Genomic DNA, 20,000 nt, shown 5'->3' with positions numbered 1-20,000 from the left:
TTTACTGTCTCTCTGCATTCTATGATCCTATAGTTTACTGTCTCTCTGCATTCTATGATCCTATAGTTTACTGTCTCTCTGCATTCTATGATCCTATAGTTCACTGTCTCTCTGCGTTCTATGATCCTATAGTTTACTGTCTCTCTGCGTTCTATGATCCTATAGTTTAGTGTCTCTCTGCATTCTATGATCCTATAGTTTACTGTCTCTCTGCATTCTGTGATCCTATAGTTTACTGTCTCTCTGCATTCTATGATCCTGTAGTTTACGGTCTCTTGTCGTGCTAACTTTCTAACTGTAAGTCTCTCTGGTTAAGAGCCTACATTAAAACATTGTACGTCTAAAAACAGAAATATTATTTGCGATCAGTGAGCTCACACTACTTAGGCTACTGTCAACTACTGTACCGATATCACATGTCTGTCTGTCTGTCTGTCTGTCTGTCTGTCTGTCTGTCTGTCTGTCTGTCTGTCTGACATGATGTCACTGTCCATAAATCAGTGCACCAGCGACAGGTTGGACTTCCGACCCTGACGCCTTGACGTCCATGACATCACTGCATGCCAGGTGTGTCTGTGTGTGTGTGTGTGTGTGTGTGTGTGTGTGTGTGTGTGTGTGTGTGAGAGAGGGAGAATGCTTCATGATAGGCTACTGGGTAACCCGATCTCTCTCTCTCTCTCTCTCTCTCTCTCTCTCTCTCTCTCTCTCTCTCTCTCTCTCTCTCTCTCTCTCTCTCTCTCTCTCTCTCTCTCTCTCTCTCTCTCTCTCTCTTCTATGTTACTCTGAGTCTATATAAGAGACAGGCAGTCCAGGCAGAACACACAGACACACAGACACACACACACACACACACACAGACAGACAGACACACAGACAGACACACAGACAACCGTTGGAATCTATATCTTCATTGATTGATCCGACAGAATGGGACTGCACAGCGTTGAGGAACTGGTGAGTGTGTGTGTGTGTGTGTGTGTGTGTGTGTTTATGCGCGCGTATGTGTATGTGTGTGCGTGTGCGTGTGCGTGTGCGTGTGCGCGTGTGTGCGTGCGTGTGTGAAGATGTCACAGCTAATACACCAGATATTGTTGTTATCTGTACTGTACAGTAGAGAAGTGACCATTATTTTGACCACAGTCTGGAAAAGAGGCATTCCTAACCAAGGTGCTTTAAGTATACCAGCGTCTTAAGGATGCTATATTATACAGCACTGGAAGCCTGGATAATGTCCACAGATCAGTGGTGAGGGGCCTGCAGATTGACTGTAATGTCCACAGATCAGTGGTGAGGGGCCTGCAGATTGACTGTAATGTCCATAGATCAGTGGTGAGGGGCCTGCAGATTGACTGTAATGTCCATAGATCAGTGGTGAGGGGCCTGCAGATTGACTGTAATGTCCATAGATCAGTGGTGAGGGGCCTGCAGATTGACTGTAATGTCCATATGGTGAGGGGCCTGCAGATTGACTGTAATGTCCATAGATCAGTGGTGAGGGGCCTGCAGATTGACTGTAATGTCCATAGATCAGTGGTGAGGGGCCTGCAGATTGACTGTAATGTCCATAGATCAGTGGTGAGGGGCCTGCAGATTGACTGTAATGTTCATAAATCAGTGGTGAGGGGCCTGCAGATTGACTGTAATGTCCATAGATCAGTGGTGAGGGGCCTGCAGATTGACTGTAATGTCCATAGATCAGTGGTGAGGGGCCTGCAGATTGACTGTAATGTCCATAGATCAGTGGTGAGGGGCCTGCAGATTGACTGTAATGTCCATAGATCAGTGGTGAGGGGCCTGCAGATTGACTGTAATGTCCATAGATCAGTGGTGAGGGGCCTGCAGATTGACTGTAATGTCCATAGATCAGTGGTGAGGGGCTTGCAGATTGACTGTAATGTCCATAAATCAGTGGTGAGGGGCCTGCAGATTGACTGTAATGTCCATAAATCAGTGGTGAGGGGCCTGCAGATTGACTGTAATGTCCACAGATCAGTGGTGAGGGGCCTGCAGATTGACTGTAATGTCCATAGATCAGTGGTGAGGGGCCTGCAGATTGACTGTAATGTCCACAGATCAGTGGTGAGGGGCCTGCAGATTGACTGTAATGTCCATAGATCAGTGGTGAGGGGCCTGCAGATTGACTGTAATGTCCACAGATCAGTGGTGAGGGGCCTGCAGATTGACTGTAATGTCCATAGATCAGTGGTGAGGGGCCTGCAGATTGACTGTAATGTCCATAAATCAGTGGTGAGGGGCCTGCAGATTGACTGTAATGTCCACAGATCAGTGGTGAGGGGCCTGCAGATTGACTGTAATGTCCACAGATCAGTGGTGAGGGGCCTGCAGATTGCAGGCATGCCCCAATAAGCTGATCAGGCATCGGCAAAATGACACTGTTCAGTGTCTGCAATAATTGGCAGTCGACCATATATGGAGATGCTTCCTGTGTACCCGTGACCTGTGTCCTGACCTGAAGCACTCGTTGTAGAGTTTTCCCAAGTGTGTGTGCTCCAGTTCCTGTTGATTTCATTGGATATCATTGGTCATCTGACCAGTTTCATTGGCTTTCATTGGATCAAATCGACAGGAACTGGAGCACACACAGCCCAGGAAAAGTGTGGATGGAGGGTGTATGTGTATGCGCGTGACATCATCATCAAAACCCGGAAGTTATGCAGAAACGGCCACTGAGTGGCAAAAAAACCGGACTTTCTGGCCTTGACAGCCCCGTACATCCAAACAGAGAAGTCCTGTCTATGATTGCAATAATAAACAACATCACACAATGTTAAACTCACTTCATCTGTTGCTTTGCCACTCGATGTGCCATTCACTTTAACCCATTCTGACCTGAGATCAGATTCATACGAGGTTTCCACTGGACACACACTGGTCTATGATTAACCCATTCTGACCTGAGATCAGATTCTAAAAATGTCAGTCGTTCTTTCGATTTTTCAAAAATAGCAGACCTACAAGCTCGTAGCGCGCCACTCGGTGGCGCGCTATGAGCTTGTAGATCTGCTATTTTTCAATAGCTAAAGCATAACATAGTGCTAACACAAAAATGGGTTCCCGGCCAGAATGGGTTAAAGGACCACTTCACCACTTTTCAACCTATCTTCATATAATAGGTCCTCACTATAATAATCATGAAAGAATGGCGCAATTTTTTTTCTACTCAGTCTGTGTCTCATAGGGGCTGTGGGCAGTTTAGAAACAGTCTTCCAGTGACATCATCGATGGGGAATACAAGCTAATAGAAACTGCAGGCTTTCGAGTCCTGAAAAGTTACAATGCGAAGATGGAAGCCATCGTTCTCACAATAATGAAAATCTAAACATTTTTGTAAAAAAGTCGTGTTTAAAAACAAATCTGCCTAATGATGATGTCACTGGAAGACGGTTTCTAAACTGCCCACAGCCCTCCTATGAGACACAGGCGGAGTAGAAAACAATCGTGCCATTTTATCATGATTATTAGTGAGGACCTGTTATAATGAAGACAGGTTGAAAAGGGGTGAAGTGGTCCTTTAAGCATGTGCATACCCTCTAGAGTCTATAGTTTGTGTTCAATAATTCCTTAATTGCAACGTGCAAGACACGTTTAGGAGGCAAAATAGATACAAAACAATAAAAATAAATATGATTTCACCTGCCGTGACGTCTCAACCTTCCAGTATTTCACTAATGAATGAGGTGATCATAAATATAGCTCTAGTGTTTCTAGATCTATAACTGTTGGACAGCAGAGAGAGTGATAATATAGACACAGGGAGTAACAGGTGAAACTAACGGACAATCAACACAGGGACACAAAGGCTAATCACAGACTAGCTGGTGAGGGTTAGAACTACAGGCAGACAACAAGAGTATACACAGGTGTCAAGTAAAACTAAACTGCAACTCTACTCTACTCTACTCGGAATGAGCGGTTAGTGAAAATAGTGAAAATAGCCGATCTACAAGTGCAGTATACTCACAGCCCATGTTCGGTCTGTCTGTCGTGGAGCAGAACAAACCACTCGGTTGAGAGATCGCAGGTGTGTTTATACTGCGGTGGTGATTGCACCGGGGATTGGCCCGGGTGGTAATGGAAGGCAGGTGAGTTTGATGAGGAGGGAGGAGTTGTTGATAAGGAGGAGGGAGGAGTTGTTGATAAGGAGGAGGGAGGAGTGGTTGATAAGGAGGAGGGAGGAGTTGTTGATAAGGAGGGAGGAGTGGTTGAGGTCAAGTGGAAGGAGGATCTCTTCTCCCGAAACCGCGTTGTATAAATACACCTTCCCACAATACTACAACATGACACAGTAACACAAAGTGAAACACTGTAACCTGAAAGCAAGGAACAACAAGCCAAATACAGAACATGTCACACAGAATGTGACAACAGTGACATATCTCTGTGATAAATATAGCTTCATAGTGTTAGATATAAGATATGTCGGTGATAAAATATCTCTATAGGGTTTATAGATATCTGACCACGCAGCGACAGTTGGTTTACTGTTCGTATCTCTATCTCAGCGACAGTTGCTGCTTTTAAGGAGTGGTCCTCGGTATGGCTTAGGACAGGGCTGGGCAACCTTAGGACAGGGCTGGGCAACCTTAGGACAGGGCTGGGCAACCTTAGGACAGGGCTGGGCAACCTTAGGACAGGGCTGGGCAACCTTAAGGCTCATACATAGTCTGGATTTTCGGTGGTGAGGTGACCACCGAACTACAACATGACGTCACTGAGGTGACCACCGAACTATACAACATGACGTCACTGAGCCGCGTTGAAGAGCAAACCACCGCCACCGCTCCAGCCCTTCTCTCTGTTTTTACTCACCACCACCGCTCAACGTTATTTCAGCTCCGGTGGTCAGCTCACCACCGGAGCGGTGGTCGGCTCACCACCGGAGCGGTGAAAATCCAGACTATGAATAGGCCTTTAGGACAGGGCTGGGCAACCTTGAATGAATGAATGAATGAATGAATGAACTACCGAAACTAAATTAAAACTAAGCTACGATGACTCAAACTAAGACTAAATATACTGACAATGTCGCTGCGTTGTGAGCTTGTAGATCGGCTATTTTCAGCAAGTGTAAAAACACTCATTACGACGGCATCAAGGCCCGCCGAAATACATTTTAGTCGACTAAATCAACTGTATAGATTTGGTCGACTAATATCGTATGACATTTAGTCGACTATAGACATTCCAGGCGACTACAATGTGACGAAAACTAAATGAAGTTTCAGTCCAAAGACTATGACTAAAACTAAAATAGAAATTTGCTGCCAAAAACAACATTTTCTTTAGACGAGAACGGCGTTCATAGGAAACGGCTAAAATAAAGTATGGTTCGCTGGCGTCCCTTTAGACGAGACCGGCGTTTTCAGGAGGTGAAAACGCAACCAAGTGAAAACACCTCCCAGAGTGGAAATCTTTGAAAACGCCGTTTTCTCATGGTCTCCGTGTAAAACAGGCAAATCCGCTAAACCTTTGACATCATGGCTCACATTGGCTCACAACGCATATGTTTATTACGTTGATGCAGAGTCATATAATTATGATATCCTGAACAAGCCTCCCTACAGAGGGCCGCTCATCAGCGTCTGTCTGTCTGTCTGTCTGTCTGTCTGTCTGTCTGTCTGTCTGTCTGTCTGTCTGTCTGTCTGTCTGTCTGTCTGTCTGTCTGTCTCTGAGAGAGAGCCTCCCTACAGAGTGTCGCTCATCAGCGATGGTGGATGTAAATGAAAGGCTTTGATAGGCGGCAGCAGCGTTTATGTAGCCTAATGTATTATAAAATATATATAACCATCCCGTGGCGCGCTCTGCCTCCATGCTCTGGTCTGTCTGTCTGTCTGTCTGTCTGTCTGTCTGTCTGTCTGTCTGTCTGTCTGTCTGTCTGTCTGTCTGTCTGTCTGTCTGTCTGTCTGTCTGTCTGTCTGTCTGTCTGTCTGTCTGTCTGTCTGTATGGCTCTCTGCTCTCTGCTCTCTGCCTTCCTGGTTCTTCTTCTTGTACGTGGGTGACTGGTCTATTTGGCAGCCTGTTAGCGCCACCTAGCGACATTAGGGAGGGTGGTCACTGGCACACTGGCATTATGTGTGTGTGAGAGAGAGAGACAGAGAGAGAGAGAGAGAGACAAACTGAGTGGGCACACTTTAGATCCCATGTGTGGACAGAAGAAACTGTGTTTTGCGTATTTTCCGTTTTTTTTAGACAGCTGGTGGGTGTAAAAGAAGCTCCGCCCACGCAGCAGTGGGGCGGAGCTTCTTCTACGGGAATCTGGCCCACGCGGCAATCTGCCGCGTTTTACAGCCAGCCACCAGCTGTCTGAAAACCCGGAAACGACGTCGGGAGTCGGCTTCCTTTGGCCTGGAATCTTAGATGTGCCCAAACCCAGAGAGAGAGAGAGAGAGAGAGAGAGAGAGAGAGAGACAGAGAGAGGATTTTTGAACCCCTCCTATATTCAGCTATAGTGTAGATTTCACACAAACATTCCATTCCATTGACAATACATTGAGAATTTACGTCCTTTATATGGATGAGCAAATCGGCAAATTTGCCCTGAAACAAAGTACTAAATTCCCATTTAATGACAATATGAATATATATGATTATATGAAGTACAATACCTGAGTCTAGGGGGTAACAAGACTACTCGCCCCGTTAATTCTAATGATCATTAGCATGGCTTGATGTGAAAGAACTCATTTCTAAAGAAGAATGAATGAATAAAGTTTGCTGTGGTGTGTGTGTGTGTGTGTGTGTGTGTGTGTGTGTGTGTGTGTGTGTGTGTGTGTGTGTGTGTGTGTGTGGAGCCCGTGGACAATCACACTCAGTTGTAAATGTTACATTTCTACATGTGGTGTCATAATGAAAGTTAATGTTGATATTATCATTAACCCCTGACTGACTGACTGTGTGAAGAACATGAACACATGTTGACACTTTGTGTCAAAACGGTTGACGAGCCTTAGTTTACGATTAGTAGCCCATGGTGTCAATGGACCACACACACACACGCACACACACGCACACACACACACACACACACACACACGCACACACACACGCACACACGCACACACACACACGCACACACACACACGCACACACACACACACACACACACACACACACACACACACACACACACACACACACACACACACACTGCATGGGACGCTTCAACATGACACTCAGAAATGTTTGGAATGTGTGACTTACTCTGTTCGAGGCGGACAGGCGCATGCACACGCACACACGGAAACACACACACACACTCACACACACACACACACACACACACACACACACAGAGGCATGCCGTGCACGCACTCACATTTGGACGATACATAAAAACTACACACGCACATACATAAAATACACGTAAAAACTACACACGCACATACATAAAATACATGTTAGGAATGGTGTATTTATTGCGAACGCAGTGATTGCGAATGCAGTGAACACTAACTATGAGACCTAGCAGATCATGTCTGTCTGTGTGTCTGTGTGTCTGTCCCGCTTTTGTGCCCATATATGGAGCTGAGTGATTTGTTTGTGATTGATGCAACACACTCCATATTTGGACGTATAGCTGCTTTGGGGACTCCTTATATGGTTATGGCTGAGTCATGGTGACATGAGTACTACACACTTCTCACTAATTCGTAATTTATTCTAATTGTTATTGCAATTTACGATCTGCGTTCGCTTCCCGCGTTTGCGCGTCTTACTTGTAGACCATAGAGAGACAGAGCACTCAACACAGTAACGTGGTCATCTACTCTACAGCGCCCCCTGGTGACTATTATAGACTTTAATTAAAATTAAATATAGTTTATTGTAATGATCGATCGACTGTGTCCCAACGGATCAATGGAACTTAAAGGGATATAGTTCACAATTTGCCAAACTAACGTCATTTGTGTTGTTGACCTATTTCTAAAATATTAGCGCATCTTTCGTTGACAGGTGACCAGTCAGAGGTTCGAGGGGAAGCAGTCATGTGACTTCTCGGGGGGCGTGTACGAGGCGGCTGTCAATCAAGAGAAGCAGGATGTGGGCGGGGCCTCGTCCGAGGACAGCGACGGCGAACAGGAAGTCAACGTCACGGAGACGCCGCTGAACGTAATGAATGTTATTTGTATTATTAAGGGTCTTTGGTCACATGTTGTATTATTAAGGGTCTTTGGTCACATGTTGTTAATGTTATTGGTATTATTAAGGGTCTTTGGTCACATGTTGTTAATGTTATTGGTATTATTAAGGGTCTTTGGTCACATGTTGTTAATGTTATTGGTATTATTAAGGGTCTTTGGTCACATTGTTTTTGAATTATATGAAAAACAGTTAAACTGTATCTCCTCCCAGGAGATATAGTTCTACACGTAAACGTTGGACGTAGTAATTCTTTTTAAAGGACCACTTCACCACTTTTCAACCTATCTTCATATAATAGGTCCTCACTAATAATCATGAAAAAATGCCGCAATTTTTTTCTACTCGGTCTGTGTCTCATACGAAGGCTGTGTGGGCAGTTCAGAAACCGTCTTCCAGTGACATCATCGATGGGGAATACAAGCTAATAGAAACTGCAGGCTTTCTAGTCCTGAAAAGTTGCAATGCGAAAATGGAAGCCATCGTTCTCACAATTTTTTTAAAGAAATCTTGTTTAAAAAAAGATCTGCCTAATGATGATGTCACTGGAGGACGGTTTCTAAACTGCCCACAGCCCTCCTATGAGACACAGACTGAGCAGAAAGAAATCGTGCAATTTTATCATGATTATTAGTGAGGACCTATTATATGCAGATAGGTTGAAAAGTGGTGAAGTGGTCCTTTAAGTGAAATACGTTTTTTATGAGCAAATGAAAATTGCTGTTTTGTGAAATTTCTTCTTCTGCCCGTAATACATACATGCAGCGTCATGTGCTTAAGTCACTTTACAGTATAGCAGAGGGTCATGCCAAATAGCCAATAGAAACCAGTCTTACTCCAATTGGCCAAAGGGGGCGTAACTCATGCCTCATTTGGCCAAAGGTCATGGCACTTGTTTCCACATGTGCCTTTGCTCATGGGGAACACATCTGTCACTTTGACTAGTAAGCTCCGCCCTCAGATTTTCTGCCACTTTGACATCTGTTCTTCTTCTGCAGACTGATTGCAGCGGGAGGCTGACATCTGTTCTTCTTCTGCAGACTGATTGCAGCGGGAGGCTGACATCTGTTCTTCTTCTGCAGACTGATTGCAGCGGGAGGCTAACATCTGTTCTTCTTCTGCAGACTGATTGCAGCGGGAGGCTGAGGTTGGACACGGTGGACGACCTCTTCAACATCCTCCAGCTGAGGAAGAGGAGGAGAGACAGGAAGAGGCCTGTGAGGAAGGAGCCCCAGGAGGAAGTCATCGTAAGAACACTAATAGCATAAACAATGATAAACGATAGATACTCTAGATAGATACTCTATAGATAGATACTCTAGATAGATACTCTATAGATAGATACTCTAGATAGATACTCTATAGATAGATACTCTATAGATAGATACTCTAGATAGATACTCTATAGATAGATACTCTATAGATAGATACTCTATAGATAGATACTCTAGATAGATACTCTAGATAGATACTCTATAGATAGATACTCTAGATAGATACTCTATAGATAGATACTCTATAGATAGATACTCTATAGATAGATACTCTATAGATAGATACTCTAGATAGATACTCTAGATAGATACTCTATAGATAGATACTCTAGATAGATACTCATCTAGATAGATACTCGTCTAGATAGATACTCTAGATAGATACTCTAGATAGATACTCTAGATAGATACTCTAGATAGATACTCTATAGATAGATACTCTAGATAGATACTCTAGATAGATACTCTAGATAGATACTCTATAGATAGATACTCTAGATAGATACTCTAGATAGATACTCTAGATAGATACTCTATAGATAGATACTCTAGATAGATACTCTATAGATAGATACTCTAGATAGATACTCTAGATAGATACTCTAGATAGATACTCTAGATAGATACTCTATAGATAGATACTCTAGATAGATACTCTAGATAGATACTCTAGATAGATACTCTATAGATAGATACTCTAGATAGATACTCTAGATAGATACTCTAGATAGATACTCTATAGATAGATACTCTAGATAGATACTCTAGATAGATACTCTAGATAGATACTCTATAGATAGATACTCTATAGATAGATACTCTATAGATAGATACTCTAGATAGATACTCTAGATAGATACTCTATAGATAGATACTCTAGATAGATACTCTAGATAGATACTCTAGATAGATACTCTATAGATAGATACTCCCAGGGCAATAGCATAAACACAAAGCCTTTTGGACTCTAAATCAGACCAAGATCTGATGATCTCAAAGGTAATGACCTCCAATAACCTCACGAGGTGACTAGATTGTCTAGATTGACTAGATTCACGAGGTGACAGATTACAACTTGTCCAAAATGCAGCAGCCAGAGTTTTAACTAGAACTAAGATGAGAGAACATATTACTCCAGTTTTGGCTTCACTGCACTGGCTTCCGGTTGTTTTTAGGATTGATTTTAAAATTATTTTACTTGTGTATAAAGCTCTCAATGGTCTCGCACCTTCCTACCTACATGACTGCCTGCCTAAATATGTCCCAAACCTAAACCGCCCCCTAAGGTCTTCCACTGCCGGCCTGCTCGCTTTGCCTAAAAAAATGGCAACTAAAAAATACGGGGAAGCAGCTGTTTGCTTCTACGGGCCGTCGGCATGGAACAAGCTCCCACTGTACCTTCGACAGGCAGCCTCTGGAGACACTTTTAAAGCACAGCTCAAGACCCACTTCTACAACATTGCTTTTAATTGATCTTTAATTTTTTTGTTTTGTTATTCATGTCCTCACTGTATTGCATTACTGCTTGTTTTTTAATGTTGTTGCCTTGCTTTTCTTTTATTCTCCATTCTTCTGTAAAGCACTTTGAGCTGCATTTCATGTCATGAATGGTGCTATACAAATAAAGTTTTATTATTATTATTAGATTAAGCCAGACTAAATCTAAATGTGCTGCTACAGTAGTTAGAGAAATGCAGTGCAATGCATTTAACTCTGTGTGTGTGTGTGTGTGTGTGTGTGTGTGTGTGTGTGTGTGTGTGTGTGTGCGCGTGCGTGTGTGCGTGTGCGTGCGCGTGTGCGTGTGTGTGTGTGTGTGTGTGTGTGTGTGTGTGTGTGTGTGTGTGTGTGTGTGTGTGTGTGTGTGTGTGTGTGTGTGTGCGCGTGTGTGCGTGTGCGTGCGCGTGTGTGTGTGTGTGTGTGTGTGTGTGTGTGTGTGTGCGTGCCACAGCCTGACAGTGTGGACGAGGAGACGTTCCTCAAGGCGGTCGTCGACAACAAACTGACGCTGGTCAACAAATACCTGGAGGACGGAGGAAGTCCCAACGCCGCCGACCACGTGAGTCACACCCCCCCAACCCCACCCCACCCCCCCAACCCACCCCCCCACCCCCCAGAATAAAAAGGAATTTTGATATATATATAAAATTATATCGGCCTACAGAAAAAATAAAAACCTTAAAGATTATCTAGTACACAGCAAGCTAAAATAAATCAACACACCAGCACGCCAGGGACCAGAATACTTCAAACCCAAACAATTTGTAAAAAAGTAGAACCACAAAACGCGTTTTAAAGAAAAATGTGGTTTACAATATGTCGGAGAGACAGGTAAAACAATAGTTACTAGGCTGGGACAACACAGATACAATATTAACAATGCCAAAAAGACAACCACAAGATTTGTGCAACATTTCATGGCTCACGGCATTGAAGCTCTAAAAGGCGCTGGACTTCAACACAATCCTAACTGGACAGTTTTAGGACAAAGACGTTTTAATGAAAAACAGTGGCTTAAGAACCTCAACACGGATTTTCCTGGAGGCTTAATTAAACATGCCTAAAATCTGATCTTAAACACTACAAAACTTAAACTCAGGATTAAACTGGAGAAATCTAAAAGTGATTGGATCAGACTTCCTTCGGATACATGGCGAATGCATTTATTCCTTGCATTGTGCCTGTGTAGGCACAGTGCACTGAAGTTGTTTAATTCCCCCCCGCAGTGAGTCCCCCCCCCCCCCCCCCCCCTGGTACAATGTTATTCCAACACTGATACATACGTGTGTGTGTGTGTGTGTGTGTGTGTGTGTGTGTGTGTGTGTGTGTGTGTGTGTGTGTGCGTTGCCATGGCTACAGTTCCGGCGCTCAGCGCTACATAAAGCGTGCTTCAAAGGGAACCAGGAAGTCGTGCAGAGACTGTTGGAGGGCGGAGCTTCTCTGGACCACAAGGACAAGGTATACGCCCACACAGACAGGCAGGCAGACAGACAGACAGACAGACAGACAGACAGACAGACAGACAGACAGACAGACAGACAGACAGACAGACAGACAGGTCAATCAGGTACCAACTGTGCTCTGTACAGTAGTTAGAGAAATGCAGTGCAATGCCTTTAACTCTCTGTGTGTGTTTGTGTGTGTGTGTGTGTGTACGTGTGTGTGTGTGTGTGTGCTTGTGTGCGTGTGTGCGCGTGTGTGCGTGTGTGCGTGTGTGTGTGTGTGTGTGTGTGTGTGTGCGTGCGCTGCAGCTGGACGCCACAGCGGTGCACTGGGCGTGTCGGGGGGGCAGCGCGAGCGTCCTGAACCTCCTGCTGAACAACGGAGCCAAACTCACCTCCAGAGACAAGGTATACCCTAACACAACACTGCCCCCTGGTGGTGAAGTCTCATCATTACCCTAAACTCACCTCCAGGGACAAGGTATACCCTAACACAACACTGCCCCCTGGTGGTGAAGTCTCATCATTACCCTAAACTCACCTCCAGGGACAAGGTATACCCTAACAGTGGCCTAACAGACATTCAGAGGGGCAGGGGTCAGGGGTCAGGGGTCCCAGACATTCAGAGGGGCTTTCTCCCAAAAGGGCAGACGCCCCTAGTGTCTATCTGTGCACTCCACTGTACCCTAAAGTATAGAGGAGAGCCGCCACGAGTGTAACACGCCATGGTTGTAACTGCATGCACGTTATCTCCTGATTGGTCAACGCCATCATGACTGCTGGTTTATGGTAGCTGACATGTGCAGGTCCGTTGCCTGAAAATATTACATGTGTAGATAAACGGATCTCTGAGTAAAAAAAATGAAACGTGCAAAGTGTTGCATCCTTGGCGGCTCTCCCCTGCCCCAAAGTACCCCAACGTTAGTTTATTTTCCAAACGGAAACTTCCCATAAAATGGGGCAGGCAAAAACAAAGAAGTGAAATAGTTCCGAAAGGCCTTGTGGCCCCAAACACACGACACTCTGGCAATGAATGACGACCTGACAAACTGGGGCATATAAATAGACCGACTAGACACAGCTGGTGAACTCAGAATGCAAACAGGCTAACAGGACGTAAGAGGACACAGGTCGAAACACTGGCTCATCTCAATGGGTAACAGTAACACTAGGAACCATACTGTCTCCTCTCCTCTCCTCTCCTCTCCTCTCCTCTCCTCTCCTCTCCTCTCCTCTCCTCTCCTCTCCTCTCCTCTGCTCTCCTCTCCTCTCCTCTCCTCTCCTCTCCAGTATAAATGAATTGCTCTCCTCTCCTCCCCTCCCCTCCAGTTAAGCAGCACTCCCCTCCACGTTGCGGTGAGAACTGGTCACTATGAGTGTGCAGAGCACCTCATCCACTGTGGAGCCGACGTCAACGCCAGAGACAGGGTGAGGAACCACACTAAACCACACGACTAAACCATACTTGTGAGATATGGGGGAGCCATGCCTTTGGTTGCTTTTGCATGCCAGCATCAGAGTTTTGTATTCTGTGCGGGCAGCGACCGGGAGCCAGTGGAGGGAGCGGAGAATTAAGGGGGGAGATGTGTGAGAATGTTGGCTGGTTGAAGACCAAGCGAGCTGGAGAGGCTTAAGTGCACATGCCGGTAGGCCAGTAAGGAGGGAGTTGCAATAGTCGAGTTTTGACAAGACTGTTCTCTGGATTAGGAGCTGGGCTGATTCCTGGGTGAGGAACTGTCTAATTCGTCGTATGTTATAGAGTAGTGTGAACCTACAGGATCGAGTGACAGCTGTGATGTGAGTTTTGAACGAGAGCTGACTGTCCAGGACAACACCAAGATTCCACTAGTCCCTTCCTAGTGGATCTCTTGTCCACTATTGTCCCTTCCTAACATTTTAGTCTAGTTTTAATTTGTTGACACAAACATTGTCAGCAGTATACTATATTTAGTCTCAGTTTTAGTTTCATCGTAGCTCAGTTTTCATTTAGTTTCCGTTTAGTTTTGTTCAGTGAAAAAAGGCAGTCGACGAAATCAACACTGATATGAACCACATGGTATAACACCAGTGTGTGTGTGTGTGTGTGTGTGTGTGTGTGTGTGTGTGTGTGTGTGTGTGTGTGTGTGTGTGTGTTTGCGGTCTCTCAGGACGGGGACACGCCCATGCACGACGCCGTGAGGATCAACAGGTTCAAGATGATCCAACTGTTGATGATGTATGGAGCCAAGATGGACGCCAAGAACGCTGTAAGATCTCTGAGCAGAGTAGAGCTCACAGTCCTCTGATCGGAGTAGAGCTCACAGTCCTCTGAGCAGAGTAGCTAGAGCTCACAGTCCTCTGAGCGGAGTAGAGCTCACAGTCCTCTGAGCGGAGTAGAGCTCACAGTCCTCTGAGCGGAGTAGAGCTCACAGTCCTCTGAGCAGAGTAGCTAGAGCTCAGTCCTCTGGTCAGAGTAGAGCTCACAGTCCTCTGATCAGAGTAGAGCTCACAGTCCTCTGAGCAGAGTAGCTAGAGCTCACAGTCCTCTGATCAGAGTAGAGCTCACAGTCCTCTGAGCAGAGTAGCTAGAGCTCACAGTCCTCTGAGCAGAGTAGAGCTCACAGTCCTATGATCAGAGTAGAGCTCACAGTCCTCTGGTCAGAGTAGAGCTCACAGTCCTCTGATCAGAGTAGAGCTCACAGTCCTCTGAGCGGAGTAGAGCTCACAGTCATCTGAGCAGAGTAGCTAGAGCTCACAGTCCTCTGAGCAGAGTAGAGCTCACAGTCCTCTGGTCAGAGTAGAGCTCACAGTCCTCTGATCAGAGTAGAGCTCACAGTCCTCTGAGCAGAGTAGCTAGAGCTCACAGTCCTCTGAGCAGAGTAGAGCTCACAGTCCTCTGAGCGGAGTAGAGCTCACAGTCCTCTGATCAGAGTAGACCTCACAGTCCTCTGAGCAGAGTAGAGCTCACAGTCCTCTGATCGGAGTAGAGCTCACAGTCCTCTGAGCAGAGTAGAGCTCACAGTCCTCTGAGCAGAGTAGAGCTCACAGTCCTCTGATCGGAGTAGAGCTCACAGTCCTCTGAGCAGAGTAGCTAGAGCTCACAGTCCTCTGAGCGGAGTAGAGCTCACAGTCCTCTGATCAGAGTAGACCTCACAGTCCTCTGAGCAGAGTAGAGCTCACAGTCCTCTGATCGGAGTAGACCTCACAGTCCTCTGAGCAGAGTAGAGCTCACAGTCCTCTGAGCAGAGTAGAGCTCACAGTCCTCTGATCGGAGTAGAGCTCACAGTCCTCTGAGCAGAGTAGCTAGAGCTCACAGTCCTCTGAGCGGAGTAGAGCTCACAGTCCTCTGAGCGGAGTAGAGCTCACAGTCCTCTGAGCGGAGTAGAGCTCACAGTCCTCTGAGCAGAGTAGCTAGAGCTCAGTCCTCTGGTCAGAGTAGAGCTCACAGTCCTCTGATCAGAGTAGAGCTCACAGTCCTCTGAGCAGAGTAGCTAGAGCTCACAGTCCTCTGAGCAGAGTAGAGCTCACAGTCCTCTGAGCAGAGTAGCTAGAGCTCAGTCCTCTGATCAGAGTAGAGCTCACAGTCCTCTGATCAGAGTAGAGCTCACAGTCCTCTGAGCAGAGTAGCTAGAGCTCACAGTCCTCTGATCAGAGTAGAGCTCACAGTCCTCTGAGCAGAGTAGCTAGAGCTCACAGTCCTCTGAGCAGAGTAGAGCTCACAGTCCTATGATCAGAGTAGATCACCCAATCCACTGCATGGTGTCATAGGGCTCATCAACCAATCCGTGGAGAGGAGCAATTCCCCACAGCAGCCAACAGGCACTCCCCAGTAAACAGTCTCCTGATTGGACAGGTCTCCTCCACCTCAGAACACAGGAAACTACAGATAATACACAGGAAACTAGAGATAAATTATACACAGGAAACTACAGATAATACACAGGAGACTACAGATAATACACAGGAAACTACAGATAATACACAGGAAACTACAGATAATACCAAATACTAACAAAACCTAATCATGTACTCTGTTCTCTGTTCCTCGCAGGACGGGAAGACACCCATGGAGTCTCTCTACTCATGGCAGAACGGAGCCAAGAGCATCCTGGGAAATGGAGTCTCACCGCAGACACAGCAGAGCTGAACGGAGAGACCAAGTAGAGCATCCTGGGAAATGGAGTCTCACTGCGAGACAGCGCTGTGAGACTACATGCATGGCGAGCTTGTAAATCTGCTGTTTTTGGCGGTGCCAAATACAAGATGTTCTCCAAGGCTCTGAGTGCCAAATGAGACGATAGATCTATAGATCCTCCAATTATACAGCATTAAAAGCTGCTCCCACCCACCCCCATTCTACAGGGCTCCTTGTGTGTGTGTGTGTGTGTGTGTGTGTGTGTGTGTGTGTGTGTGTGTGTGTGTGTGTGTGTGTGTGTTGTGTGTGTGTGTGTGTGTATGTGTGCTTCACTCAGTGTTGCCATGTCTGCCTATTATAAGCGACCGTTGAAAAGACGCTTATTGGTAGTAGCTGGTTGTGTTTTTTGGGCTTGTTTCTCAAGTGTTAGTAGTTGCTTATCTGGCCTTGTTTCCTAACGTTGTTTAAACCAGTGGTTCCCACGCAGAATGGGTCAGAATGGGTCAGAATGGGTCAAGCGTTTCTGGGAATCTGGCCTTCAGGCATTCAGCCTATAGACGCTCAAGTGTGGAAACACCCTAAAAGGCGCTTCCAGACAGTGGAGTCAGCGAGATGACAACAGAGTGGAAGCCAGAAGTCTCTTCCTGGTTTTTAGCAAGGCTCATGGGAAACAGGTGGATAGGATTGTTTTTTTTTCTCATTGCGATGATCTTCTCCGAGGGTATTTTGGAAAGACTAAAAAAACACAACCCAAGAATAGTGTTTATTGATTTAAAATGAATACATGGATAATGGTTATCTCGAAAGATGTACCAGCTAAAAGATTATAATATAAAGATATACCAGCTAAAAGATTATAATATAAATACATGTTTGTTTAAGAGAAAATGTGTGGCTTTGGTCCATTTCCGCTGTTTCCTGCAATGATCAGGAATATTCATTTATTGTTAATGTTGAAACCTGATCAGAACGTCGATTGATTTATTGATCGTCAAATATTGCTGGACAATAATGTCTCGGACGGAAACGTGTCTTTCTTTTTTTTATGTTGAGGACACGTCGGCAACAGCGAATTGTGATAATTATATTTATTTATTGATTGATTATTGATTTGTTGTTTTCTATTTTATTGAGTATGGAGGAGGATATTGGATTTATTTGTGTGTTTATGTGTATGATTTAAAACAGTGGTTGTTACACAGATAGAGAGAGAGAGAGAGAGAGAGAGAGAGAGAGAGAGACACAGACCCCGTGGGCACACTTGACGCGTCAGGAGCGTCAGAAGAAGCTGAAGCCCTTCTTCTTCGTGGGGAGGAGAGCGCGTCCGTGAAGCTGTCCATTGGGCGCGGAAGTGGAACTTCTTTTCCATCCACCAGCTGTCTAAAAACCCCACGAAGAAGAAGGGCTTCAGCTTCTTCTGACGCTCCTGACGCGTCCAGTGTGCCCACGGGGAGAGAGAGACACACAGAGAGAGAGAGAGAGAGAGAGAGAGAGAGAGAGAGAGAGAGAGAGAGACACACACAGAGAGAGAGAGAGAGAGAATCCACTGAATGTTGAAAGTTCAGGTTTTTTGGATAAATTAAAATGAGTGTCATGAAACTTTAAGTCCATGTTGGCTCTCGGAGGACGTCATGAAACCTTTAAGTCCATGTTTAGCTCGGAGGACGTCAGGGAAACAAGACGGTGAACGTCAACAAATAAACACCACTGGCTTTATCTGTCCTTATTTTGTCCTAACGTTGATATTTGACTGCATTGTGTTACCGATAAACCTCTTCTGTTGGAAGGCAGTGCCGGTTCTAGGCCTTTAGTGGCCCCAAGCAACATAATATTACTGGCCACATGTGGCCCCCACCTAGCTTCTTAATTTTCATCTCAAAGTGCAAGCATTTTCATGGCAAATTTACAGATTTTTATGGGTCCAGAAAAATCTGTAAATTTGCCTATTCACAGAGTTGCGGCACGTTTTCACGATTTGTAAAAAAAAAAAATAGCAGATCTCCAAGCTCGGAGATCTGCTATTTTTCAACAGCTACATTTTTAAATAATGGTTAAAGTGGTTAAAAGCTACGAGGTGACACAGACGCGGCCTCAGGTCTAAATGGACTCTTCTAGAGTCACTCCCGGGTCGGTCGGAGCGGTGCTTGATTTATTGATTGATTGATTGATTGATTGATTGAAATATTTATTAACAGTTTGTAGAATTACAGTACATTTCAAGCACAAACTCAATACAAAGACTGTTAACTGTGAGTGGACGACCCAATTAAGCGTTACACTTGTTTACAACAGGGTCCACATTGTTCAATTCATCAAAACATTTAGAGACAAACAAATAGACACTTCTATGTAGTTAAAGAACAGAACAGGAATTCATCATATAGGATGAAAAAAGAGAAAAGACATGAATTGAACAGGGTGGACCCTCTTGTAAACAAGTGTAATATGCTTTATGGTGCCGTCCACTCACAGTTAACAGTCTTTGTAGCCTATTGAGTTTGTTCTTGAAGAATACTGTAATTCTGCAAAGTACCTAGTAACTAGAATAAATTACAAAATGATTAACTTTAAAATAATATATTTCAAATATGTCACTGTTTCAATAGAAGATCTACAAGCTCACAACAAGTTGGCAATATAAAGGACCTTCTGCTTGGCTTGTTTTCATAGACCTGGTCGCTTGTTTCTGCCACACAATGTGGCAACGCAACACCGTTAGCCGTTAGCCGTTAGCTTCAGTGCTGTTTCACCATCTAACAGATAAACTAACTGCGTCACAGTGGCGACGTCACGACACTGTTTAAGTCACTAGTAGGACCGATGACAACACGTGGTTTTATAGACGCGGGAAAACATTAAAAAACGACGTTTTCGTGACGAAACGTGCTAACAGAATGGCGGCCGTTTGTTGTTATTCTGCTGCGTTCGTTTTCTTGCTTCCTGTAATGACGTCACGTCACTGTTGGAGTTGGAGATTTGTTTGAGCAAAGACAGGATGAACAAACTTTCATTTACTTTCATTTAACATACAAATGTATTTAATTTAAGTACAGTCTGAACATTAATGTCATTAATTCCTCAACAACAACAACAACAGAGTGATTTGACCAGCAGGTGAGTTCATTATTCAATGTTTAGCAGCTGTTTGAAACAAACAAATAAATAAAACAAACAAACAACAAAGGTATTATTTAGTGAAACCATGGACAGTTGTTCACTTCATGTCTTTAATTCCACAACAACACCGGGAGAATTGTCCAGGTGAGTTAATTATATTGTTAGTTAGTTATGCTGCTGTTTAAGCAACAAACAGAGACATGATTGATGAACCACAAACAACTAAAACACAATAAATATTTTATTTAATTTAACCAGAAGTACTGAATTACTGGATGGTGATTTGTCCGAACAGCTTTGTGGGATCAGTGTTGTTTTTGGCAGCAAATTTCTATTTTAGTTTAGTTCATTTAGTTTTAGTCACATGATTTTAGTCACCTGGAAATGTTTTAGTG

The 20,000-nt window shown here is 44.7% G+C and overlaps 1 protein-coding gene across 1 annotated transcript; it reads left to right on the top strand.

Moving 5' to 3' along the window:
- Positions 1-823: 823 nt before the first annotated feature.
- On the top strand, positions 824-18,296 carry ankrd1a (ankyrin repeat domain 1a (cardiac muscle)). The gene is made up of 9 exons (XM_080781600.1): positions 824-954; positions 7,976-8,131; positions 9,286-9,408; positions 11,384-11,491; positions 12,292-12,390; positions 12,684-12,782; positions 13,704-13,802; positions 14,522-14,620; positions 16,405-18,296. The coding sequence occupies exons 1-9, from the start codon at positions 928-930 to the stop codon at positions 16,498-16,500; spliced, it is 906 nt and encodes a 301-aa protein (XP_080637726.1). The 5' UTR covers positions 824-927; the 3' UTR covers positions 16,501-18,296.
- Positions 18,297-20,000: the final 1,704 nt, after the last annotated feature.

This window comes from Protomyctophum bolini, assembly GCF_963924005.1.
Source record: "Protomyctophum bolini genome assembly, chromosome: 14".
NCBI lineage: Eukaryota > Metazoa > Chordata > Actinopteri > Myctophiformes > Myctophidae > Protomyctophum > Protomyctophum bolini.
This window is presented reverse-complemented; position numbering and strand designations above follow the sequence as displayed.

Coding starts and splice junctions, on each gene's coding strand:
- ankrd1a (XM_080781600.1), top strand. CDS start 928: ATGGGACTGCACAGCGTTGAGGAACTG. Junction 955..7,975: donor TGCACAGCGTTGAGGAACTG/GTGAGTGTGTGT, acceptor TTTCGTTGACAG/GTGACCAGTCAGAGGTTCGA. Junction 12,391..12,683: donor CTCTGGACCACAAGGACAAG/GTATACGCCCAC, acceptor CGTGCGCTGCAG/CTGGACGCCACAGCGGTGCA.